General features: G+C 50.7%; 1 protein-coding gene across 1 annotated transcript in view; it reads right to left on the minus strand.

Annotated features, from left to right (window-relative positions):
• Positions 1-950: 950 nt before the first annotated feature.
• The window catches only part of LOC103252434 (mitotic spindle assembly checkpoint protein MAD1-like), a 386,753-nt gene continuing 360,426 nt past the window's right edge, over positions 951-27,277 (minus strand). The window contains exon 9 of the mRNA XM_008051059.2: positions 951-1,185. Within this exon, the coding sequence (XP_008049250.2) occupies positions 1,027-1,185 (159 nt within the window). The 3' untranslated portion in view covers positions 951-1,026. The remainder of the gene's footprint in view (positions 1,186-27,277) is intronic.

The raw sequence follows: 27,277 nt of genomic DNA on the forward strand, positions 1-27,277 counted from the left end.
CTTCCCCCCGGAGCTCACAGACACGGTGACATCTTCCCCCACCGGGCTTGCAGGGCGGGCTCCGCAGGTGCCCAGGCCTGGGGAATGCCCAGTCAGTGCGTGGACCCTACTCCTCCACTGAATCCTCGAGACTGTCAGGCAGGGTCATTATTCCTACCGCACTGTCTCTGCAGGGAAAAAGAGGGAGGCTCGGAGAGGGTGAGCTGCAGCCCAAGGTCACACAGCTGCTGGGGTGTCTGGCCCCCCGAGGGCGTCCTCCTGTGCGCCACAGCACAGCCAGGCCTGGAACAGGCTCCTGGGCTCAACCCGAGTCTCTGGGAGGCCTGGCTAGCTGAGGCGGGTGTCGACAAATCTCCCTCCTCCTCGAGTGTGTCCGGCCCCTTTTGGGGGCAGCGGGGACCAGGGAAGACGGCTCCTGGGCTGTCACTCCCTCTTTCCGGACACTGTCAGGGCCAGGACCAAAGGCCATCATCCTGGCGGGGCCTGAGCGAGCACCAGCCGCAGGGCGGGGCCCGCAGACACACTGCGAGCCGGGAGTGGTGGGAAGACTTTATTTCACAAGGTGAGGAGTTCAGGTGGTGGCACAACCCACCAGGTTCCGGGGGGAGGGGGTCTGAGTGCTGTGTGGATGGGGTGGTTGGCGGGGGACACCTCAGGGAGGGCAGAGACGCAGCCCCGTGGAGGGGGCAGTCCCCACCCGGCTGCTGGCTCTCAGGGAAGCTGCAGAGGGAAGGAAGGCGGGAGGCCCAGGACAGGGGCTTGGGGTTGGGGAGTTCGGGGGATGCAAGCTGCGAGCTCAGTGCCCGAGGACAGGGGCGGGTCTGCCGGGAAGGTTCCGAGTGGCATACCGCGGCGCCCGGGGCGTGAGATGGTGCTGCCCCCGAGCAGACGGCCCGTGTGGGTCTGAGGGTGCGGACACATCGCACCGCCCCAGCGGGGCTGAAGAGGCGGGCCCTGCACTCAGCCCGGGCTGTGCAGGAGGGGAGCAGGCTCCGGCTGCCGGAGGCCCTCAGTGGGGGCCGCGGGCTAGGCCACGGTCTGGCGGCTGAAGAGCTCGAGCGTGAGGGAGCTGAGGAAGGCAGGGATGCTGTCCTGGCGCAGCAGGTACACCTCGATGAGCTCGGCCACCGTGCGCGAGAACTCCGTCTCCAGCAGGTGCATCTTGGAGCCGGAGGGGCCTGTGGCCTGTGGGGCAGGAAGAGACAGGACCGTGGTCAGTGCAGGCTGGCCCGCCAGGCTTCTCCTCTCCCTCCACCCATGGCCCCTCCAGGGACAGGGGCGTCAGGAGGGCGGGTCTGGTGGGAGGCCCTGGTGGTAGGGGCGAAGGTAGGCCGATGTGTCCCTGTCACACTCCTGGCCCCAGGTCGCCCAGGGCAGGCCAGGCCTCGGGCACCCGAGCTGGGCTGCTTTGCCGGACGCATGGAGGGCGTGGGATCTGCTGTCTGGAGGCAGCTGGGGACAGAGATGGGGCTGCCCTTGCAGTCAGCAGACCCAAGTTCAAATCCCATCTCTCCCTGGCTGGATGGTACACAGAATGGAGTGGTGTTTCCCGTCTGAGGCACTGCTAGGAAGGCTCACCTGACCCAGGAGGCTGCCAATGCCTTGTTCTTTCCTCCTCTGCCCAGGAGGTAGTCCGAGGGGTGGGGAGGGGCTGTGTATGTGCATAGGACTGAGGGGTCTCTGGGAAATGGGGACTCTGGGGGCTGGGGCACCCACTCCCAGCTCTCCAGATCGGGTCACTGGCCCATCCTGCTGGACTGTGGTTGGCCCGTGTTACTCTCCCCTGGGGCTGAGGACCCCATGCCTCTCACCCAGGACAAAGTCTTCCAGATTGAGGAGGGCCCTGGGCCTTGAGTAAGTAATGCTCCTCTCAGCCTCAGTTTCCCTGCTTGTGCAGAGAGGATGCTGGAGTCCCAGGTGGCCGAGCTCAGTGCCATGGAGCTATGGAGCTATGGAGCGTGGGGTGCCACGCAGCCCTGGGGACCCAGGCGGGAGATCTGGTTGTGGCTCTGTGGATTCTGGAGCCCACAACGGTCCCTTTTATAGCTTTCTTATATGAATGTCACTCGTAATTGGGCGAAGAGCGAGCAGGGAAGGCAGCCAGGTCTGTCGCCTGGTGACCAGGGAGCTTCCAGACAAGCCTGCAGCTCCAGATGCCGGGACACAGGGCAGGGCCCCTTATGAACGAAGTCCCAGAGCTTGGGTCCCACAGCAGGTCTGAGCCGGCTGTCGCGTCACTGTCCTGGGGGTGTAGGGGAGCCAGAGTCCGGGCTGGGTGGAGGGGCCAGAGGCCCTAAGCTGGCAGGGGCTAGAGGGCACATGGGCATGTCTGGGCAGGGACTCAGGCTTGCTCCCCACCCCAGCTGCCTGCCAGCAGTCCCCAAATGCTCCCGACCTGGGGCCTCACCTGCTAACTGGCCCGGTCCAAGTGTGAGGGACCACGAGTCTCCACTGGCCCAGGTGGGGTCAGGGCCACCTGTGAGGGCCGCTCCACCGGGGTCGGGGGAAGCTCTCCGAGCTCCTTCCTGCTGGGGTGCCAAGTGGGCGGGGCAGGGGCAGGGGAGATGGAGCTGTGTCCCCAGACAGAGTCTGTGGCCCCGTGGCCCTGCTCAGCGAGGTAGGCCGAGCCAGCGGGGGCATTTCCAAGGTGTCAGGAGCTAAGTGGGGTGGTGGCCCTCGAGAGTCAGCCCTGACCCCCACACCCGACTTGGCACAGGTCAGCACAGAAGCAGGTGGCTCAGGCTTGACTCACGGCTGACGCCAAGGACACCCTCAAGTGGGAAGGGACACGCCCCCAGGGACACACCGGTGAACACGCTCCCAGTGACAGGGAGAGCCCTGCTCCCCATCTCCAGACAGCTGAGTAGGCATGGTTTCTCCTCACTGGTCCCAAATCTGCCCACGCGCCTGCTCGCCGTTCTGCCTCAGGGGGCACTTGCTGCGCCAAGATTCCCCTCGTGCCCACAAGAAAGCCCCGAAGTGCTGGGCAGAGGCCCGCGAGGCCTATGGGGCCATGAGGGGCGGGCCCAGCTACGGCAGGACACAGAAGCCAGCCCGCCAAAAAGCTCCGTCTCAAATCACGTAGCTGAGAAAGGGCATGCCTCCAGAATATGCCTGGAACTCTTTCAACTCAGTCATAAGAAGGCCAACGGCCCCATTATAAATGGCTAAAGGGTTGGAAAGGAGGTTTCTCCAAGGATACACACCTGGCCGACCAGCACGTGCAAAGGCACTAGTCACCAGGAAAATGAAAAGCCTCCGCAAGACCCGCCATGCCCATCAGCACAATCATCGTAAAAACAGCCGGAACAGACTCGGTGGGAAGGGGCCTCTGCTGCTGATGCAGCCACCGTGGGGCACGGTTGGCAGCCCCTCCTGGAGCCAACCACAGGGTCGCTGTGTGTTCCAGCAGCTCACTCCCAGCTGTGTTCCCAGGGTCCACATATCCACACAGACATACATGTCCGTGACAATGTGGTTCTACTAGCGACCATCAAAAAGAGCAGCAAAGCAGAAGGCAGAAGTGGAAGGATTTACCCAAGAGGGTGGGTAAACAAGAGGAGGTTTACCCACCAACAGCACATCCTTCAGCTGCAAAGAGGAATGAGATCCTGACACATGCCGTACACAGAGCGACCCTGAAAATATGCCCAGCCGCACAGAAGACCCCATGTGCATGATTCTGCTCCATGAAGCTGTCAGTACCTCCTGAAACAATCTGATCAATGTTCGCCGGGGCAGGGGCCAGGGCTGGGTTTCTTGGTGGGGTGATGAAATGTTCTACAATTAGCTGGTGGTGACAGGGGCCCGCTCTGTGAACATGCTGAAAAGAACCAAGTCACAGACTTGGACGGCAAGCTGCATGGCAAGGGAACGAGATCTCAGGACAGAGCTGGTAGAAGTTCCCCCTGCCCCGTGGCTGCCCGCCCACCCGTGTGCACCCAAGCCTGGCCCAGCCTGAAGGTGGGGACCTGCACCCTCCCCAGGTGAGAGGGAACGTGGGGCGTGAGGGGCAGCCCCTCCACACTAGGTTCATGTGCTATCTGTGCCCCTCCATGCCACGTCCCACCTACCCTCCTGCCTACAGAGTGTGCGGCCCAGACTGGTGGCCCCGAGCTGCCGCCTGTCTGGTTTGTTCCAGCATCTTGCTCTGTTTTCTCACTCGGCCGACCCCCGCCCTCTGCTTGTTCCTGCTGCCGCTGATACATTTGGCCTTGTCAGAGTTCAACACAAACCGTTTTTAAACAAAAATAAGAGAAACCACTCTGACCTTTTACCAAGAAAATCCTTCCACTTCTGCCTTCTGCTCTTGATTCTGAATTTCCCCTAAATGTCAGAGGGGCTGATTCTCCTGCAGCTGTCAGGAGGGGGATGCCAGGCAGAGGACCGGCGAGGCTGGGAGCATGCAGGAGAAAAGTCTTCAGGGCTGGCCCTCCGACCCCTCCCATGGTGTGGACTTCAGGACAGCTGTTCCCGGGGCACCCTCCTTCCCGGGTCCCTCCCAGATGCTGGCCAGGCTTGGGGGCCTGGCCGTCCTCTATTTGAAACAGATGCGTCCTTCCATCTTCAGCACTGCGGCGGCTGTGCTTCATGGACAGGCAGAGCCTCTTGCCAACGGATGCCCTCAGCTCCCTGGCCCATCCACGGTTCCCACAGGCCTCCTCTGTGCCAGCCCCAGGTAGTTCTGAAGGAACCAGGACCTCTGACACATGCAGTCCTGGCCTCTAGGTTGGGGCAGGTGGAGTGCCCAGTGCTATTCTCATCTCAAACTCCAAATGAAGGCACAGGCAAGTGTGGGCACCACACCAGTCCCTGCAGACAAGCTGCGCCCACCAGAGCCCTCAGCCTGCACTCCCCTGACTCAGTTTCCCTCCTCCTCCTTCACAATGGAAGGGATACGATCTCACTGAGTTGCATCTCGAGGCCACAGCAGCATCATTGGGATGCAGCGAATGAGTTATGCTGCTGATCAATCTCTGCTCAGTACTCTGCCACATTCAAATATCACCCAGTCCCCAGGTACCGTGTAAATCACTGTAATTAGGGGCTGTTCACTTAAAATTAGCGTGCAATTTTTTAAAAAGTAAATTGCCCAGTAAGACATGTTGGCTGTGGCTAGAAATATTTATGGGCTGCTCATGCTGTCTGTCTCTGGCTTCCTTTCTTCTCTGTCTGGCTGGCCCAAGCTGCCACCTGTCTTGTCTGCCACACGCGGCAGCGGTGTGGCCAGCAGGTACCCTGGGAGAGACTGAGACACTCAACCCTAATGACGATGCTCGTGGCTATCAGTTGTGGCTGCTGTGCTCTCCCACTCCACCCCCCAACCCCTCCTGGCCTGGCCTTGGGTTCGCCTCTTCTGCTAGAAGCAGAGTGGGTTCTGCCCCTCAGGACTCTGTAGTGTCTATTCACGGGGTATGGGAGCATGGCCCTGTACAAGCGTCCTGGGACACTGGGCAGGGGCACATGCCTGGCTCCCTATTTCAACTACACTGCATGAGCCAATCCCTATGCAGTGCTCACACAGCGCCCAGTGTCAAGGGGTTTACTAAGTGCTGGTCTCACCATCCCAAGCCTCATGGTGTCCCAGAGAGCACAGACAGCAGGCAAAAAGGGACCAGGTGAGGAAACAGTCAGGCACTGACAGAGACGCTCAGAGAGCAGAGACAGGACACCCTCTCCCTCTGGGGGTTCCTGTATCCCTCCACACCCCACTAATGACAGGGTATGGCGAGGGTCGAAGGCAAGGGGAAAAGGGTGAAGGGTTCCCTGTCAAAAGCAAGACCACTGGTTGCTGAGGACATCAAGGAATAAGGAACCATGACGGAAGAGGAATCTAGAGATCAAGTCCGCTGCAACATTCAGAACTCTGAATCCCAACTCCGATGAGCAAATTGAAATAGTACGTTACAATGACAGCACATCCAGGAAATGCAAGTGATACTACTTAAAGCTACCGGGCGTTGCTCCAGTGCCGCTTCTATGAGACGGTGATATTGTGGATATGTGAATCAAAATGTCCCTGCTAATTCTTGAAGGGGCTAATTCCAGGGTGGGAACAGTAGGATACCAGCTGAGCCTAGAGCAGTGTGTTGTGTCATAAAGTAAAGAAGGGCTCAAAAGAGAAAGACGCATCAAGATATTGGAACCAGAAGTCCATATGAGAAAGACAACAGGAACATCTTTAATGTGTGGAAACTAAATTGCAGACTTCTCAACAACCCGAGTCCAAAAGGAAACCTCAAAGGAAATTAAAAACACATAGAAATGAATGAAAATGAAAATACAGTCAAATACAATCTGCGGGATGCATGCAAGGCAGTTCTTAGAGGGCAACTGATAGTAGTAAATGCTTACATTAGCAAAGAAGAAAACTCTCAAGTCAGCAGTCTGAGTTCCTATCTCAAGAACTAGAAAAAGAAGAGCAAAATAAACCCAACACACGCAGAAGTAAGGATAAAAGCAGGAATAAACAGGAAAAAAAGAGAATGATTTAACCCAAAAGCTGGTTCTTTGAAAAAAAGCAATAAAACTGATAAACCTGCAGCAAAATTGACAAAGATAAAAAAGAAGAGAGAAATGGCCAATATCGGAAGTGAAATGAAATACTACAACAGACCCCGAAGCTATAACAATACCAACTTTAAAAACTACTACCAAGAAAAACCTTTATGCTCATAAATTTGACAGTCTGGAAGAACTGGACTATTCTCTGCAAGCCACAAGCTACCAAAACTCAGCCAAGATAAAACAGATAATCTCAATAGTCCTATAGCCATTAAAGAAATTGGATTTGTAATTTAAAAGCTCCTCAAAAAGAAATCTCCAGTCCCAAATGGTTTTACTAGAGAATTTTACTGAATATTTAAAAAAAGAATATCAACTTTACACAATCTCTTCCAGAAAACAAAATGGGAGAAACACTTCCCCACTCACTATTAACCTGGTATCCAAACTGACAAAGATGGTGTGCACACATGGAAAAATGCACATCAATATTTCTCATGAATACAGATGCAAAAATACTCATCAATTATTAGCAAATTGATTCCAACAATATAAGAAAAAGAATACTATATACCATGACACAATGGTATTTTAGGTATGCAAGGCTAGTTCAGTATTTGAAGATCAATGAGTGTAATCTATAATATCAATAGGCTAAAGAATAACATCATGTGATCCTATCAATTGGTGCAGAAAATGCATTTGACAAAATTCAACATCCATTCATCCATTCAGCAAAGCAAGAATCCAGGGAAACTCCTTCAACCTGATAAAAAGCATCCACAAATAGCCTAGAGCTGACATTATACTTAGTGGTGAGAGACTAGCTGTTTTCCCTTAGTCTGTCAGGTAGGGGTGCTTGTTCTCCCTCCTAGTCCTCAACATAGCATTGGAACTCCTAGCTAGCACATGAAGGTAAGAAAAGGAAATAAAAAGCATACAGATTGGAAAGAAAGAAATAAAACTGCCCCTACTTACAAATGACATGATTGTCTAGAAAATCCCAAGGAATCTATGGAAAAACTCCTAGAACCAATAAGTGAGTTCAGTAAGGTTGCAAGAAGCAAGATGAATGCACAAAAATCAATTGTGTTCCTGTAAAGCAATGACAAACAAGATAAAAACTAAATAAAAAAGGAAATACGATTTACAGAAAATCTTAAATACTTGGGTATGAATCTAGCAAAACCTGTGTAATGTCTACATGCTGAAAGTTACAAAATGCTCATGAAAGAAATAAAAAACATATGCAATAGAGAGATCTAATGGATTCACGAATTGGAGGACTCGATGTGGTAAAGGCATTCGTTTTTCCAAAACTGACTTGTAGGTTTACTTTTACTCCTTGTTTTTTGAGAGACAGGGTCTTGCCCCGCTGCCCAGGCTGGAGTGCGGTCGTGCTGTCACGGCTCACTGTCGCCTCGAACCCGGGGCTCAAGTGATCCTTCGACCTCAGCCTGGAGAGGAGCTGAGACCACAGGGATGCACCACAACACCCAACTAGTTTTTTTTTTTTTTAATGAAGATGGGGTCTCCCTATGTTGCCCAGTCTTGTCTCGAACTCCTGGCCTCAAGCAATTCTCCCACCTTGGCCTCCCAAAGCACTAGCATGATACGTGTACCACTGCACCTGGTCTCAGTCTCAGGTTATTTATTTATTTATTTTTCTGAGTCGGAGTCTCACTCTGTCACCCAGGCTGGAGTGCCGTGGCCGCTCCCGGCCACCGCAGCCTTGACCTGCTGGGCTCTGGCGATCCTTCTGCCTCAGCCTTCCGAGTAGCTGGAACTACAGGTGCGCGCTACCACGCCCAGCTGATTTTTGATTTATTGTAGAGATGAGGTCTCGCCAAGTTGCCCAGGCGGGTCTCGAACCCGTGGGCTCAGGCAATCCACTCACCTCAGCCTCCCAAAGCGCTGGGATTACAGGCTGAGCCACTGAGCCTGGCTAGGTCATTTTTTAACAAGGGTTCAAGACCAATTCAGGGAGAAAGGGATAGCCTTTTCTACAAATGGTACTGGAGCAGTAGGACATTAATAGTTAAAAAAAAAAATTCTGACCTAAACCTCACACCCATGTAAAATTTAACTCAAAATGTATCATGAGCTTAAATGTAAACATAAAACGATAAAACTTAAGAAAAAACAAAGGAGAAACTCCTCAGGGTCTAGGACTGGGTGAAGATCGTAGATGTGACACCAAAAGCACAGTTTGCAAATAAAAATGGATGGCCTGGATCGCACCAAAATTATAAAATTTGCGTTATCAAAGACCCTGTTAAGAGGATAAAAAGGTAAGTTACAGAATGGGACAACATATATTCAACAAAGGGCTTGCATTATTCGTCCATCGCTCTGAGAATGTCAGGGTCACTGTGGCACCCAGCACCTGGAGTGGGCTGGGCACAGGAGCCAGATGGGTGACTGTCATGTCTTCAGGGCGCTCACCTTGGGAGCGGAGTCCATTCTGTGTGTGTCTCTGACTCCGTCTGCTTCCAACTTGCTCCACTGAGCAGGGCCCTCATCTCTCTTGTCTCTGTTCTAGTCCCAGGACAGACCTCACCAAGCTGGACAGTGACCTGGGTGCAGAGGCTGGGGCTGTCACATCAGGAGGTGGTGGTGAGGACAGGGCGGGCTGTGGGCACCTGATAGCTGCCCTGCTTGGGCCCTTGGGCTGGGCCCTGCGCTTCTCAGGTGTTCTCAGACACACGCCACTTGCTGCTCCCACTGGCTTTCCTGAGAGAAGCTGTGACTGCAGGCCCAAGGGAGGCACGGAGACTCCATGTTCAGCCCTGCAGGCAGCATGGGCCTAATTGGACACAGCTCCAGGCGTCCTGCTTCCCCTGAAGCCCAATCACACTGCTTGGCGTTCTGCAAGCCTGCTGCTCCTGAGCCTGGGCTGGGAGTGAAGAGGCTGCAGGCAGGGGGAGGACAGGAGCCCTGGGGAAATGATGCTCAGGGTCCACTTCAGCGGGGAGGACAGTGGGAAGCAGGGTTCGGAGGATAGGCTGTACCCAGAGGCTGGTTCCCCAGCCAGGGCTGCTGGGCCCCTCGCCCCAGACCCTGTGGGGACGAGGAGGGGGCCGGTCAGCAAGCCCGCACCGAGTGCTGCCATGAGACAGGACCCACCAGGCTACCTCCCGGCCGGCATTCACACCATGACAGGCCTTCTAGGCAAACAGCTCCGCATTCACACTCGGGCACTGCTGCCCAAACTCCTCTCCTCTCGCTCCATCTGCTCAAGTGCTGGCCTCGTGGCAGAGCTCCCCAGCGTCTGGGACTCCGAAGCAGTCAGCCCTGTCTCTTAACGTTGGCTCAGCCACCCAGAAGTCGCATACAGACACCTCACTGAGTCCTGTCTGTAAACTGGGTGTGGCTGAGAAGACAGAACTCAGGTATGGAAAAGCGGTGGAGGGAGATGCTGGATGTCCTGCCCCAGCTGTGGCTGAGGACATCCTGGGCCCGCCCTAGCCCAGGCTGTGAGGATGGTGGGCCTGAACCCATCAGTGGCCTCTATGTAAAGCAAGCGCCCCGTCTTGGCCTCATCCTGCCGCAGAGGATGGGTCTTCGGGCAGGCCCCACAGAGGCTCTTCCGGCAGGACCACCCCAGGGGGTCGTCCACATGGATGTCCACCTGCCGAGGGCAGCATGGACTTGTGCAAATCTGGGTTGTTCATAAACACTGCTCTCAAAGCCAGCAACGGGGAGATTTTAGTCTTGATTAGGCTGCAAGTAAATTAAAGTGTTTCAACTTCAAAAGAGTACGTGGGTTTCTCAAGTCGAGAATTTGACGCGTTCCAGCATTTTTATGCATTTGCGGGACAATCTGGGGGTGGCCCTGCCGCACCAGTCAGGAACAAGCCTCAGCTTCTGTGGTAAGAAAATTCTGTGGGTTCACATCATGGTTGTACACATCCTCACTCTTGCATACACACTCACACACAGGGTGAAAGAGACCCTGGGAAACACATTAGAATGTTAAAAGTGGTGGCTCAGAGTGCTAAGGTGAAGAGATTCATTATGGTTCTCTGCGTGTTCCAGATATTTTACTGTTTATTCATTATTTTAAAGGGGGGTGCAATTCAGGGTTAGGTGCATGCGTGGTCGTCGTACAGGTAAAGTTGGGGCCTCCCTTTGGTCTCCACTTTGCCTGGAAGTTACGTGCTCCCACTACCTCCCCGGCAATGTCCTGCTACTGCCGATCCTTTTCTTATAGTATTATGATAAATGTACAGAATTTTTCAGATTTTTTGAACACTGCATATTTATAATTAGAAAAAAATTACCTCAAAGTCATACTTAGAAGAGTTGAATAGCTTTGAGACAGTCCACGCATTTCCTGTGACTGAGACATGCAAACATCAGTCCTCAGTAACCAGCCAAGGTCCAGGGCATAGTCAAAGCCTACCCTGTGGCATATGGGCATCTTGACATGGCACCCTGTGGCTATCGCCAGGCCGCGAGCACTTCCCCAGACACTCTGCAGGTCTTCTGTGGGGCTCCTAAGGCCAGCTGCTGTCTGCACCTGCCCCAGGTGTCCTGGGCCTGGGTAGTCACATTGGCATCACATTGGCATCATGGCTGACGATGGCACTGTGCTATCGGCTGCACGCTGGGCATGCATCACACCATGAGCATCAAGTGGGAGAGTGGGGCACTGGCAGGGTGGCCAGGGCAGGAGCTCGCAGAGGCCACCTGTCATGGGCTGGTGCTAAGGTGTCAGAGACATGGGCCTACGCCCCGCAGCACCTAGAGGTCAAGAGGGATAGCAGGTAGGGCTCAGACAAGTCACAAGGACCAGGCAGGACATGGCTCTGCCTGTCTAGTGGAACTAGAGTAGAGCAGTCTGCCTCCTGAGCCAGGCCAGCACAGCATCCAGGGAGGAGGGCCCATACAAAGGGGAACATAGGCCTCCAGCCACACCTGCGAACCTGGCCACAGAAGGGAGGCTGCGGAGGACCCCGGCCCTGCCCTGCACGGTGCTCCAGACCCTCAGCCAACCCTATGGAGATGCAAACAGGAGACGATGACAGCACAACCTCTCTTCCCTCTGCCAACAGCTACAGCCTGCGGCATGGCCAGGGCCAGGTTAGCTGTCCTCCCGCTCAGTGGCTCACATGCCCTGGATCAGTTGGCAGCACTGTTAAATAAAACATCAGCCGAGGAAGCTGTCCATCTGCCTGTGACAGACAAGGAGCAGCAAGAGGGGTAGGCGGCCCAGGCATCTGCAGGCAGGGTCAAGGGAGCCCCTCAGGCCTCATGTCTCGGCGGAGGTCAGAGCGAGGTCCTCTCTCCGTGAGGGCTCCCGACAGGGCCACCTCTCAGGGAACAGGCTGAGGTCGGCTTCACAGACGACAGTCATGCTGTGGCGGAACCTAGAGGATGCAGGCATGCAGCTGAAGCCCAGGTACCCAGGGGCCCGGTGTCATGGGATGAGACACACGTAAGAAATAAGGGGGGAAGCCGAGGGGCTGGAGTCTTCCCTGGGGAGAAGGCTCTAAACTGGGGTTCACCCTTGCCTGTTTCCCCCATCCCTGATGGAGGCCTGAGGAAGCTCAGGGGGATGGCAGGGCAGCTAGCACAAGGCCATGGCGGAGGCTCTGAGCCCGACGAGGAAGGCGACTGTGGTCGGGAGCCCCACACCTGGGTGTGTTGTCTGGGCTGGTGGTCAGGCTGGCACGGCATGACCACGTCACTGTGGGGAGCTTGTGCCCTTCCCCTCATGCTGCTGCAAACACTGGTCCTTCTCCCCGCCTATGGGACAGAAGATGCAGCCTTCGAGGCCCTTCAGAACCCCTGTCCCTGTCCTTAGCCCCCAGACACCAGGACTGTCCCTTCCTCCATGCGCTCAACGACACTTTGCCATCCCAAGTCTGCTGTCCGCCCAGCTCCAGGGAAGCCAACAGGCGAGGGACCACTGCCTCAGCGCCTGTCATCAGGCGTCTGTCTCCCACAGTGAACATGACCCTGCAGTAACCGTGATCCTGTGCACCCCAGGAAGGGAAGGAATAGGGTCTAGATGAGCCCGTGGGGTCACTGCTGAAAAGTGGATGGTGGGTGCTGGGCTCTGGGATCTGCTCAGATGGAGACAAACTGTTCTTTTCTTTTACCAATGCTTTATTTTGAAATAAGTGCAAACTTAAACGAAGTTTCAAAAACAGTCCAGAGTCCCTTTACCAGCTCCCTGACTCTCAGGCATCCGCGTGGCAATGCCAGGACATGGAGGCCAACGGCACCCAGTGAGATTCACTAGATACCACGCTGTATCAGACACCTTCGGCTTTTGTGGGCCCAATCTGAGCATGTGTGGGCAGACTTGTATGGCTTCACCCAGGCCCATGGATCTGTGTGACTTCCACACTCGGGATGCCCTTGGGCTGCCTGCTCTGCCCTAAAACACTTCAGGGGCTGCATCTCGGAGGGAAGACACCTTGGCCACTGCATCAAGGTCTTGCGGTGAGACAAATCATGAATGTTACCTGGGTTTAGAGGTCAGTACTGGTCCCAGCCCCAGGATTAGAAGTCAGCACAGGTCCCAGACCTAGGATTACTGGTCAGAGTGATCTCAGTCCCTGGGGTTAAAAGGCAGTATCAGTCCTAGCCCTGGGTCAGAGGGCAGCACGAGGCTCAGCCTGGCCGCTTGGCTGCATGACCTTGGTGGCAACAATCTTCATCCCAAAGAGCAGGTGGTACGGCAGCAAGACGAAGCTCTGCAAGCTGCAAAGTGCAGTGCCCGAACTGCTGGTGCCACCATGGTCTGTATAGGCAGCTGGACCCAGATGCCCCGAGGCCCCTCTGGGCCTCACAGTTCAAGCCCAGGCTCTGTGCAGGGTTTCCGGAGCTTGCGTGGCCAACACGGTGCACATACCAGTGGGCCCCAAGGGGAGCCGGAAGCAGCAGCCACCGCCTATCCACTCATGCTGATGGCAGCCTTCTGTTTTGGACCCTTCAGAAACCTCGGTTGAGGGACCCTCCCCCACGCTGGCCACAGAGGCGCGTTTCCAGCCCGTCGCTGACTAGCCCCTTGCCTCAGGCTTCAGAGGCTCTAGCAGCACCAGCCCAGCCCTACACCGGCCGCCCCGGCCAGCCCAGCCCGCTCCTCAGAGCTCAGGCACATCCCCAGGATACCTTGCAGACTCCCTGGTCGCCTTGCTGTGATGACTCTCGGCTCATGCCTCTGTCTCCCCATCCTCCCTGCGTCCCTCAGGGAGCGGAAGTACAGCAGGGCCAAGAGGCCTCGGTGGACACTGCACACACAAGAACGTGCAGAGGAATATGGCGGCAAGTGGGTCAGGACAGCTTGGACAGAATGCCGGGAACAAATGTCCCGGCATGAAGTTCCAAAGAACGGAAGTTGGCAAAAAGCATGTCCAGCACAGGGGAAAATAGCTCAGCCAATTATCCCTGCTTAATTGTGCTGAGGAAAACATCTAAATGCTGCATGTTCTAATTATACCAGCGTTACTGGGATTGATCGTCCCGGCCAGGGGTGACCTTTTCCCTCAAGAATGATTGGCGGGAGAGCAAGGCCAGCACCCCCAGCAGTCGCGGAAAATCTCAAACCAACAATTATTATTATTACTCTTCTATTTATACAGCTCCCCTCTTCTCACACGGGCTCCACTTCAGAGGCACACGCAGCTGCTCTTGCCGCAGAGGAGGGGAGTGGAGGGCGCGAGAGCGAGCGGCCCAAGGTGGGGTGGGCCCAGCCGTCCCTTCCGGCAAGCCTCACCCCTCACGGGTCGATCCGGAGGGCCCCGGAAGGGAGTGAGCAGGTGGGCAGGGTGGAGGGCAGAGAGGAGGGGCTACGTGAGGGGGTGGCAAAGAGGAGGCCCCGGGAGATTAGGAGAGGAGGAGGACCACCATGGGCAGAGAGGATGTGGGCTCAGCAGGGGCCTCCCACTCTGCCCGAGGGGTGAGGTGGGAGGAGCCGCAGGACTGGCCTCTGGAGCACCCAGGGGGAGTCACCCTTCCCCTTGGGCTTGCCGCTGTATCAGCAAAATGGCTGGGCCACACCGCCCCTTCCAGCCTGAGCGGAATCAAGAGAAAACATGAGTGGTCTCTGCGTCCTTTGGTCTTGCCACCTTGTCATCCAGGTGACACACACTGTTCTGGGAGGGACTTTTTGCAGTATCACCACACTTGGGGCAACAGAATCATCCACGGTGACATGGTGGGCATGGGGGAGGGTGGGACTGAGACAAGGGCCTGGGCACCAAGCCTGGTTGTGCTTCTTGTCTGCTGTGTGCCCTGACACATCCCTGTGCCTCTCTGAGCTGAGGTCGTGTCGATGTAAAATGGGGACAAAATGCCCATTTTCCTACCTTGAGGGTGGTTGGCGCCAGCTTCTGGCCAAGAGTCACAGGGACAGAGTTACTTGCCATCTGGAACAGCCCCCAAATGAGCTGTAGTGTACAAACTAGTCTTTCAGGCACAAAGGGAGGTGCCCTGAGAGGTGGCAGCAAATGGGGGAGCCCTGGGATGGCCCCAGGCAGAACCTGGTGGACCCCTGAGCTGACGAGGGAACAGAGTCCAGAGTCTGACGCTGAAGGAGGCTGGAGGGTGCGTGGCAGAGACCTGAGGAGAGGAAAGGCTCAGGGAGGGCTGTGTCTCCTGGAGTGCAGGGCAAGAGCTGCTGGGCACCAGGGAAAACTCAGAGGATGCGAAAGAACCCCACAAAGCCCAGCATGTGCAGCTCACATAGGCTGAAGCAGGGCCCGCTTCCACCAGCACAGGGAGCCGAGGGCATGCATGGGCACCAGGCAGGCCTAAGACTGGCCCACCTCGGTTGGGGAAGAGCAAGTCCTAGATGGCACACAGCCCTGCTCCACCTCACACACTGGAAGCCACGACACAAGAGGACCCAACTGTCTCCAAGTAACTTAACTGTGTCCCTCAACAGAGCTCAAGAATATTTATGGGAGTACAAGCACACGCAGCACCCAGAACAGACGAAACATACCCAGAGCTGACCAGATGCTACAAGTAGCAGATGACATCAAGTCATTATAATTTTGCTCCAAATGACTAAAATGTTAAGGCGCGATATGAAAGGTACAAAGAAGAGCCAAAGTGATCCTCTAAAAATACAAACAACAATGAAGGAGATGAAAAGTATAGTGGGTGGGGTTCACGGAAGATCAGACATTGCAGAAAAGAGATTAGTGACCCTGAGGACACAGTAAGAGAAACCATTCCAGGTGAAGTAGAGAGAGGAAAAAGAAAGAAAAGTGAAAAGAAGAAAAGAAATAAATAGAAAATAAAACAGCCAGAAAAGTATATCGAGGCTGTGGGATGACTTTGTGTGACCTACCACATATATCATAAGAGTCCCCCCAGGAATGGCTAAAGATGGGGCAGTGGCTCCTCTGAAACAGTGCTTATCAATCCCTGCTTCTAGGCGTCATACCTGTGTCAGCTCCTGCCTTCAGTGTGGCTTACGACTGATGAAAAAAATGACACAAGTGCTGGGCCACTGCTTTTGAGATCACGTCATGCAGACCATGCCTTCTGCTGCTACCCTCTTGGCTCTCAGAGCTCTGTGGGGCTGGCTGCCATGCCATGAGTTACCAACACAGCGAGGACCTGACAGTGCCTCCAGTTGCCAGCTACAGAGCCACAGAGCCCACCAGTCCATAACCCATAAGGAAAGAGAACCTGCTGGCAACCAGGTGTGTGAGCCTGGAAGTGGATCCTTCCCCAGTAGAGGCTTGGGATGGCTGTGGCCTGAGACCCGGCTCAGAGAACCCAGTTGAACCACACTGATTCCAGAGCCTCAGGAGCTGTGACCTCTAAGCTCTGTGGCAATTTCTTATTTGGTGATAGATAAACAACACAGAGGCAACAGAAAAACAAATACTTGAGGAAAAATGGCCCCTAGTTTTAGAAGAGTGAATTAAAGTATAAACTGAGAGATCTGAGGTCAGTGAACCTCAAGTACAAAAAAGGGGGGAAAAACCTACATCAAAGTATATCATAATAAAATTGCTCAAAACCAGAAATAAAGACAGTATCTTGAAAGCAATCAGAGGAAAAAAATAACACCTTACCCACAGAGGAACAAAGATAAGGATGACACCAGATTTCTCACCAGAAACAATGAAAGTAAGAAGACAATGAAATAACAACTATAAAGTACAGAAAGAAAAAAACAATCAACCTAGAATTCTATACCCAGTGATAGTATCTCCAAAAAAATAAAGACTTCTTCAGATGTGCAAGAGCTTAAAGCATTCCTCACCAGTTGACTCATATGGTTAGAAATGTTGAAAGAAACCCTTTAGACAGAAGGAAAATGATGGTGGAAGCATGGATCTCCACAAAAAAATGAACAACAACTGTACTCCTCTAATGAATGAGGAGGTGGTAGCTGTAAGGGTAGATATGTAAATATTTAAAATTATGACTTACATCTCTTTTAAAGATAACTGACTATTTGAACAGAAATAAAACCAGTGTTATGGGGTTTATATTATGTGTGTAAGTAAAATGTATATCATAAAGAGGACTAGGGCAGAAAGGAAAAAAGTGGAAGCCTGTGACTCAGGTTCTCACACTAGGTGTTATATATTTTAGGTTGACTGTGACAAGTCAAAGATTTACACTGTAAATCCTAAAACAAACTATAAAACAAGATAAAAATACAGTTAAGTAAAAAATGGATATATATGAATTTATAAAAAAAAAATTCAATCCAAGAAAGACAGAAAAACGGGAAAAGGAACAAGGTACAGAAATGACAAACAAAAACAAATAACTGGATGATAGACTTAAATCTAATCAAAGTAGAGATCACTTTGAATGTAAGTGGTCTAAACATCCCAGCAAAAAGGCAGAGATTGCCAGATTTTACACAAATGACAAGATTCCACTACATGCTGCTTATAAGAAACACATTTTACATAAGGCATAAGTAGATAAAAAGTAAAATGGTGAAAAACATATACCATTTTAACATAAACCTAAAGCTAAATTGGATATTGCATTTTTTACAAATTGGAGCTTTGTGGTAATCCTGTGTCAGCAAGTCTATTTTTCCAACAGCATATGCTCATTTCATGTCACTATGTCACATTTTAGTAATTCTCCTGATACTTCAACCTTTTTCATGATTAACATATCTGATATGATGAACCGTGATCAGTGATCTTTGATGTTACTGTTGTCACTGTTCTGGGGGGCCACAAATTGTGCCCATATAAGACAGAGAACATAACTGATAAATGTGTGTGACTGACTGCTCCATCAACCAGCCATTCCCTGATATTTCTCCCTCTCCTTGGGTCTCCCTATTCCCTGAGACACGACAATATTGAAACAAGGACAATCAATAGCCCTACAATAGTTCCTAAGCATTCAAGTGAAAGAAATAGTCATATGCCTCTTCTTTAAATCAAAAGCTAAAAATGATTAAGCCTTGTGGGAAAGGCATGCCAGAAACCGAGATAGGACAAAAGCTAAGTCCTCTTGTGCCAAACAGTTCACCAAGTTAGCCAAAGAAAAGTTCTTGAAGGAAGTTAAAAGTGAACACACGAATGACAAGTAAGCAAAACCGTCTTACTACTGACACAGAGAAAGTCTGAGTGGTCTGGATAGAAGACCAAGCCAGCCACAGCATTCCCTTAAGGCAAAGCCTAATCCAAAGTAAGGCCCTAGCTCTCTTCAATTCTATGAAGGCTGAGAGAGGTGAGGAAGCTGCAGAAGAAAAGTTGGAAGGTACAAAGATTGGTTTATGAGGCTTAAGGAAAGAAGTCATCTCCACAACATAACGGTACAAGGCGAAGCAGGAAGTCCTGACAGAGAAGCTGCAGCGAGTTCTTCAGAAGCTCTACTAAGATCACTGATGACGATCACTAAACAACAGATTTTCAGTGTAAGTCGAACAGCCTTATATTGGAAAGTCCTAGCTAGAGAAGAAAAGTCAATCCCTGGCTTCAAAGCTTCAAGAGATAGGCTGTCTCTTGTTAGGGACTAATATAGCTGGTGACTTTAATTTGAAGCCAATGCTCATTTGCCATTCCGAAAATCTTGGGGCCCTTAAGAATTATGCTAAATCTACTCTGCCTGTGCTCTTAAAATGGAACAACAAAGCCTGGATGATAGCAATCTGCTTACAGTATGGTTTACTGATTATTTTAAGCCCACTGATGAGACCTACTACTCAGAAAAAGAGATTCCTTTCAAAAACATTACTGCTGATTGACAATATACCCGGTCACCTAAAAGCTCTGATGGAGATATACAAGGAGATTCATGTTGTTTTCATGCCTGCTAACACAATATCCAATCTGCAGCCCAAGGATCAGGGAGTAATTTCAACTTTCAAATTCTATTTAAGAATTACATTTTGCAAAGCAAATTTCCATGGGTAGTGAGTGTTTTGTTGGATCTGGGCAAAGTCAACGGAAAACCTTCTGGAAAGGATTCGCCATTCTAGATGTGATTAAGAACATTCAAGATGCACGGAAGAAAGTCAAAATATCAACATTAACAGGAGTCTGGAAGAGATTGATTCCAACCCTCATGGATGACTTTGATGAGGTAAACATGTCAGTGGAGAAAGTAACTTCAGTTGTGGTGGAAACAGCAAAAGAACTAGAATTAGATGTGGTGCTTGAAGGTGGGACTGAATTGCTGCAATTCTATGATAAAACTGAAACAAACAAGGAGTTGCTTCTTACGAATAAGCATAGAAAGTGGTTTCTTGAGGTGGAATCTACTCTTGGTGAAGATGCTGGGAATATTATTGGGATGACAACAAAGGATTTAGAATAGTACCTAAACTTAGCTGACAAAGCAGCAGCAGGGTTTGAGCGGACTGACTCCAATTTTGAAAGACATTCTACCATGGGTAAAATGCTTTCAAACAGTATTGTATGCTACACGGAGATCTTTCCTGAAAGGAAGAGTCAACTGACAGGGCAACTTCATTTCTGTCATATTTTAAGAAATTGCCATAGCCCCTTCAACCTTCAGTAACCACCATCCTGACCAGTCAGCAGCCGTCAACATCAAGGCAAGATGCTTCACTGGCAAAGAGATTATGACTTGCTGACGACTCACATGGCTGCTAGCATTTTTGTAGCAATATTTTAAAATTAAGGTATGTACAGTGTTTTTTAAAAGACATAATGCGATTACACACTTAGTAGACTACTATAAAGTGTAAATGTAACTTTTATATGCACCAGAAAACCCAAAAAATTCATGTGACTCACTTTATTGTGCTATTTGATTTATTTCAGTGATTTGAAAGCAAATCCACAGTATCTCCAAGGTATGCTTGTATCAGACAAAGTAGATTTCAGAGCAAATATATTACCAGGCATAAAGATCATTTCATAATGATGAAGGGATCAACTTATACATGAAACAAAACTGACAGAAATGAAAGAAGGAATAGACAAATATACAATTACAGCCAGAGATGTCAATATTCCTCTATTAATAATTGACAGAAAGGAAGATAGACAATTGACAAGAACACAGAAGATTTGAAAACACTATCAAAAAACATGACCTAATTGACACTGGTAGCACATTCCGGCAGAATGCACATTCTTTTCAAGGACACACAGGACATTTATCAAGATAGGAAACATTTTGGACAGACCTTTAAACAAATTTCAATAAATTTAAAAGGATTCAGATCATTCAGAGTGTGTGTTCACTGATCAAAATGTAACTAAATTGGAAATTAAAAACAGAAAAATATCTGGAAAATTTAAAAATATTTGGAAACTAAACAACATATTTCTAAATAATCTATGAGTTAAAAAGAAATCAAAAGGGAAATTCATAAATAAATTGAGCTGAATGAAGATATAAACAAAATATCAGAATCTGAAGGATGCCACTAAAGGGGAAATTAATAGCACTAAATGCCCACATTAGAAAAGGAAACGGGTCTCAAAAGCAGTGACTTCAGCTTCCACCTTAAGAAACTAAAATAGGCCGGGCTCAGTGGCTCAGCCTGAAATCCCAGGGCTTTGGGAGGCTAAGGTGAGTGGATTGCCTGAGCCTGTGGGTTCAAGACCTGCCTGGGCAACTTGGCAAGACCTCATCTCTACAATAAATCAAAACTAGCTGGGCGTGATAGCGCGCACCTGTAGTTCCGGCTACTTGGAACGCTGAGGCGGAAGGATGGCCGGAGCCCAGCAAGTCGAGGCTGCAGTAGCCGGGAGCGGCCACTGCACTCCAGTCTGGGTGACAGAGTGAGACTCCAACTCAAAAAAAAAAAAAGGAACTAAAATAAGAAGGGCAAATTAGACCCAAAATAAGCAGAAGAAAGAAAATAAAGTTCAAAGTAGTGATCAGTAAAATATAAAATCTGTTTTATATTAAAGCAGCACATTTATATAAAGCAGTAGAAGAAATAAAGTCAAAGCTCTTTCTTTTTACAAGACTGATAAAATTGATAAACCTCTGGCAAGAGTGACTAGGAATAAAAGACGCAAGTTACTAACATCAGGAATGAGAGAAGTGGCAGCACTGTAGATTCCATGAATGTTAAAAAGACAATAAGAGATTATAAACTTTATGACAAAAAAATTGAAAATTTAGATAAAATGGACAAATTCCTTGAATGACACAAACTACCAAAGCTCACTATAAAAGAAAAAGATAATCTAAATAGTCCTATGTCTACTAAATGTATTGAATTTTAGCCAAAACCTTCTCACGAAAAAAACTTCAAGGCTTGATGGCTTTACTCGTGATTCTATCAAACATTTAAGGAAAAAATTATATCAGTTCTATATAAACTCTTCAAGCAAATTGAAGAGGAGAAATGCTTTCCAACTCATTCTATGAGACCAGCATGGTTATGATACCCAAATCAGAAGACATTACGAGGAAAAAACCCCCAAAGCTACAGAATAATAATCCTTAGAAATACATATGTAAAAATTCTAAATAAAATGGTTACCAATTCACAGCCAAGAACATATAAAAAGGATAATGCATCATGACCAAGTGGGGTTTATACCAAAAATACAAGGTCAGTTTACCACCTGAAAATCACAGTAATTCAACATATCAACAAAGTAATAAGAAAAACCATATGATCATCTTAATAAATATAGAAAAAGCAGCTGCCCTAACCCAACAGGAATTCCTCAGAAAAAATCCTCAGCAAACTTGGATTGGAAGAGAACTTCCTGAACCCTACAAAGGGCATCTATTAACAACGAACAGCAGATACCACGCTTCATGGCTGAAGACTCAGACGGGAAATAAGGATGTTCACTCTCACCACTTTATTCAACATCGTCCTAGTTTCTAGTGCGTGAAATAAAGCAGAAAAGGAAACAAAAAGCATGCACTTTGGATAAATAGAGGTGCAACTGTCTTTGCATACAGACATCATTGTCTCAGTAGAAAATACAAACAAACATACTAAAAAGCTATTCGAATACATGAATTTAGCAAGGCTGAAAAATGAAAAGATCAATATACAAATAAATTGTTTTTTATATATTAGCAGACATAAATTAAAAGTAAAAGACAGTAGCACTTATAATGATGTCAAAATCTGAAACATTCGAGGCAAGTCTGAAGAGGACATGGACATGTACACACTGACAACAAGAAGACACTGTTGAGAGAAACCGCTTACAGAGGGTAAGACTCAATGCTAAGGTGTCAATTCACCCCAAAAATGATTTGTAGAGTTCATGTAATCCTAATCAGAATCCTAACAGGTCTTTTTTTTTACTTTGTAAAAACTGAAGTGCTGAGTCTACAATTCATATGGAAATGCAAAGAACCTAGAACAGAACGCCCTAAACAACTTTGAAAAAAAAACAAAATTGCAGGGCTAACACCACTTGATTTCAAGACAGTAATGAAAACAATGTGGTGGTACCAGCATAAAGACAGACAAATCAGTGGAAGGTAACTGGTCAGCCAGGCATACACACACATATACGAACAACGAATATTTTGACAAAGAGGCAAAGGCAATTCCATGAAAAAACAAAGATTGTTCTAAAATGATGCTGGAGTAACTGGATATCAATATGCAAAAAAGAAAGAAAGAAAAACCTGTACCATATACAAGAATCAACTCAACATGGATCATGCATAAATGTATACTTTAAAACTAAAAAACTTCTAGAGGAAAGAAAACAGAGGAAATCTTTGTGACCTTGGGCTAGGTGAAGATTTCTTAAGTATGGCATCAAAAGCACACTCAATGGCAGATTCACAGGTTAGGTTTAATCAAAATTCGAAACTGCTGCTCTTCAAAAGGCGCTGTTAGAGAGGGAAAAGGCAAGTCACGGGCTGAGAGAAATATTGGCGATGTATGCATCTGATAAAGGATTTGTATCCAGAATACACAAAGGACTCTCAGAACTCAATAAGAAAATATACAACCCAACAAATGAGGAGTAAAAGACTGAACAGACACTTCACCAAAGAATAGCAAATAAACCATATGAACAGATGCTCAATGTCATGTCGTCAGGGAAATGCAAATGAAACTGAAAGGAGATACCACTACTGACCACTAAGAATAGCTGCAATGAAGAAGACTGATCATGTCAAGTGCTGGCGAGGCTGAGAAACAGGGACTCCCACGTGCTGCTTTCGGGAATGTAAAATGGTGCAGCCACCTTAGACAACAGCATGGCCGTTTCTTGAAAGGTTAAATGCACACCTCCCATGCACTCAAGCAGCTCCTCTCCTAGGCATGTGGCCAAGAGAAAGGAAATACATGTCCACACAGACGTGCATACGAACGTTCCCCGTAACACATATGGCAGGAGTGGATGTGCCCTCCGTCACTGTCCTGAGGCGGGGTGGAGGTGGGAGCAGGTCTGGCTGTCACAGGCAGACCCAGTGAAACGGAATGGGCTTGCTGCTCCCTCTCCCAGGCCGGGTCGTGTATTCCTCACCGAGTACAGGGCACGGTCCCTCCTGAGAATCACAGAAGCCGGGCTCCTCTGCCCAGAAACTCACACAACACCCACCTACACTGTGCATTTGAACGCCAAGACTTCCACAGACCCCTTTAGCCCAGCAGCACCCACACCTGCTAGGAGGACCATAAGCGAAAAGCCAGAGAACAACCCGTACTAGGGGGAATGGGGAGAAACTGGAGCCCTTGTGCAACCCCAGTGGGAACACAGATGGGGCTGCTGCTGTGGAAAACAGGCAGTTCCTCGCCAAGTTCAACATCAATTTACTGTATCCAGGTATACACCTAAGAGAAATGAAAACATGTTTCCACACAGAATGTGTGCACGAATAGCAGCACTATTCCTAACAGCCAAAAGGGAATCAACCAAATGCACACAGACCCTCTCCTCACTGGTCCCTGTGACTGCGGTGTCAGAGCCCTTCCCAAACCCGGGTCTGACGCTCTTTTCCACCCACGGCCTGTCCCCTCTGTCCTGTGCCCACCCACCCCTCCCAGGTCCGGGCGTCCTGTTGCAGCCGAACGTCAGCACACGTGGTCTTGCTGCCAGAAGCATCTCCTCACCCTGCTGGACAGACTCCTGTTCACCTGCAAGTCCAGCTCCAGGCCACCTCCTCCATGGAGTTTTCCTTGACTGTTCCATGAAATCATTACATCTGGAAGACACAGCTACACACACTCCATTGCACTGGACTGGTATCTGTCCGACCGGCAGCAGAGAAGTGCCGTAAGTCTACAACAAAATAACAGCAGCTAAGGGCTTCCGTGGAGCCAAGGGTCTCACTTCACTAACAGAGCGACCTGGGCATGAGGTATTCTCTGCCTGTTTGAACTGAGTGGCTTCCCTCCACCCACCATCACTGCACCTCCCCCCATGCCAGGTCTCAAGCCAGACATGGGGCATGAAGATGCTGAAGCCCAGTCCCAACCCAGATGAGCGGACAGTCTAGACGGCACCAGTGAGGAGACACAAGGGCCAGGCGAGGACACAGCTAACTGGCGGGGCACTGGCTATCCCTGCATGTTGGCAGAGTGGCCTGCATGCGGGCATTATGTTTCTGCACCAGGCGGCAGCCTTCTTCCCACCAGCGGCTTGTGGGAATGTTGTCAAGGTGGTTCCTGGAACCCTGGCCCCAGAGCAGCTGCACTCGGCAGGTGGCAGTGCGGGCCCAGGGTTCCAGGTGGGCCTGGGCGCTCCCTCCCGAGGTGCCAGAGTGCTGCTGCTGCCAATGACAGGTGCATTTCATGGGCCCTGGGTTATAAATGTGCCACAAGTATGTGACTTTCAGAGAGCTACATCTTGTCACTCTGGCACGGGGATCAAGCTCTGTCCTGTCCCACTTCTTGCATGGCTGACCTGGCTGCATCTGATGGCCAATGGGGCCGAAGCCGTGCCACATTTCTCACGAAACAGACAAGCAGGTACCATAGCGTGGCTACAGGTATTTGTTTCTTCCCAAGTTCAGACGCATCTAGAAGAAGCTTTTGCCCCAACTTTCCCAGCAAAGATAAAGCAACAACGCAGCTGGGCATCCCTACTGCCCAACCACGCCTGGCCTCTCCTGACAGCTGCAAGCACTTAGGACACAGAACCCCTGGTTCTTGAGGCCTTCCAGGCCAATGACAGCTGCCTGAAATGGGTAAGCTAGACAGGCAGTTGTGTCTAACTGTCCTCACGGCCCCTTGCAGCATCTTCCTGAGGATAAGGGTCCATGATGGGCGAGGGTACCAAGGGGCCTTGAGGCCAAGGGGACTCGTTGTTGACCCTGCTTTGCTGATGCATGACCTAAGGGAATGGTTCCAGCCTCCATGACCACCAAGAAGGATAGATGCTATTTCTGTGTCATGGCCAACTGTCACCCCGCCCCTCCCCCCGTGGGCTCTTGACTCAGTGTCCTCACCTGTGGAATGGGGAGATCCCAATCCTTTTAGGCCAGGGCCTCTGCCCTTGTGAACTCCCCTTTCTGAGCTGGGACCCTGTCCCCACTGGAAATTGCAGTGCCACGGCTGAGGACATGGTAGCCAGGCATGGCCCTGACCCCAAGGCCCCTCCCAGCCCTCGCTGGGCCATTCCCACCTGCTGGCGTTTCTGCCACCACCCTAGCATGGACGACTCTGCCACCCGCTGGCGTGGTTTCATTTGCAAATTGCCTTGTTTGCCATCTTTGGCAGGACTGAAAATCTGATCATGAAAGGGACTTTTCTTTTTTCTTTTTTAATTAGTGCTTGGTAATATCACCAAGCTGTGAGTTTATGGCTTTGTAGATCTTGTGTTTTTGACACTAATTACTCACAAAGGCTTTTCAAGCTGCATTTCATCTCTGCAACTGCCATGCCGGTAATTAAGCGAGAGGAAGCGGCAGCAGACCCCACATTCACACACCCCCTTCCCACCTGTGCTCCGGGCTCCCATCTGGCCACAGCCCCCGCAGCTGCCCAGCAGCTCCTGAGGTTCCAGCCTCCAAGGTGGACACGCACCCAGAGATCCAGCCCGCGGCAGTCACGGCTGGGCTCTGCTCTCCACTCAGGGTCCACATGACACTCCGGGCAGCTGAAAAGCCTTCTCCAGGGCCGCGATCCAACATCATCCCTCCTGTGCGCTCCCCCAGATGCCTCTCGCATTGCTGAGGAACGGAAGTTTCTGAGAGGAGCCTCGTCCTCAGCACAGACCAGACCTGTTGCACCGTGAGGTCCCAGCCGCTTGTCCCCACAGAGACTGAGCGCCTAGCACGTGCAGCGACGGACCTCTGCCCTCTCCCCCTCCTCCCCGGCTCCCTGCAAAGGGTAGCAGAGACTCAGGTCACTGCTGGCCACGTCCTGGAAGGAGGCAGGGCCTCCGAGTGCCCACAGCTGCATCCACACCTGTGGGCCCCTCGGGCCCCGTGGCTCAGCACACAGTCTGCTCGGGCCCCCGCCCTGGGGTCGAAGGGCTGGCTGCTGCTTTAAGCCCAGGAGCTCGCAGGTGGCGATTCCGAGGTGACTGTTTGAACCACTAGTCTGAGGCCAAGCTCTAACACAGCTTCTGGCAGAGTCATAAAATGGCACCTGGACTTCCCGGCAGTGTGTGTTCCTGAGTATGAGAGCCCCTGGGGACCACCTGGAGTGTGGGGTTGGGGAGGACTGGTCGTCTTCCCTCGAAGTCACACGTGAGGCCCCACTGGCAATTTCAGGTCCCGAGTCTGCCGCAGAGTCTGGGTGTTGTCAGCTGCCCACTCCTCTCCAAGCCGGCTAGTCTCACTCTGAACCTTTTGGATGATGTTTTTTTCCCTCTTGTCTATCTTCTTGGGCCCCACAGGTTCTCTGGCCAATAAATCAACTGAACAGAGTCAGGCTCCACCCTCTTGTCAGGCCCTGGGCACCTCCTGCACAGTGGGCCGAGGCTGACATGGAAGTTGAACTCGGGAGAGGTCCAGGAGGCGTCCAGGTCTCCTCTGTCATCCACACCTTCTGAGGGCGCCGAGGCGACGGGGTGAGTGGGCAGATGTTATAAGCTTGCCCATCTCTGACTGTGCTAAGGGTTTCCTTAAATACAATTGGTTAGTCACAGTTTAATGTTCTTTATTGCAATGCTATTTTAAGACACAATTAAAGCATCTCATTGCCGAAGTGCATGGTTCCTACTGGGAGTTTTTTTTCTTCCTAATGTGAAGGAATCAGAAACAAAGACTGGGGAGGAGACCTGGGCTCAGGACTCACTCTGCAATGGCAGGCTTGGTTCCAGTTTTCCCGAAGAGAACGCCCAGGAGAGGAACAGTGGCTGAAGCTGTGCAGCGGGCCCTGTGAGCCTTCTCCCCTGGAAGTGCCAGGCACAGCTAGCAAGGGCGTCGACTCCAGCTGATTTTAGTGACGTTGAAA

This window comes from Carlito syrichta, unplaced genomic scaffold, assembly GCF_000164805.1.
Source record: "Carlito syrichta isolate Samal-C Ts95f unplaced genomic scaffold, Tarsius_syrichta-2.0.1 Scaffold158442, whole genome shotgun sequence".
NCBI classification, from domain to species: Eukaryota; Metazoa; Chordata; class Mammalia; order Primates; family Tarsiidae; genus Carlito; species Carlito syrichta.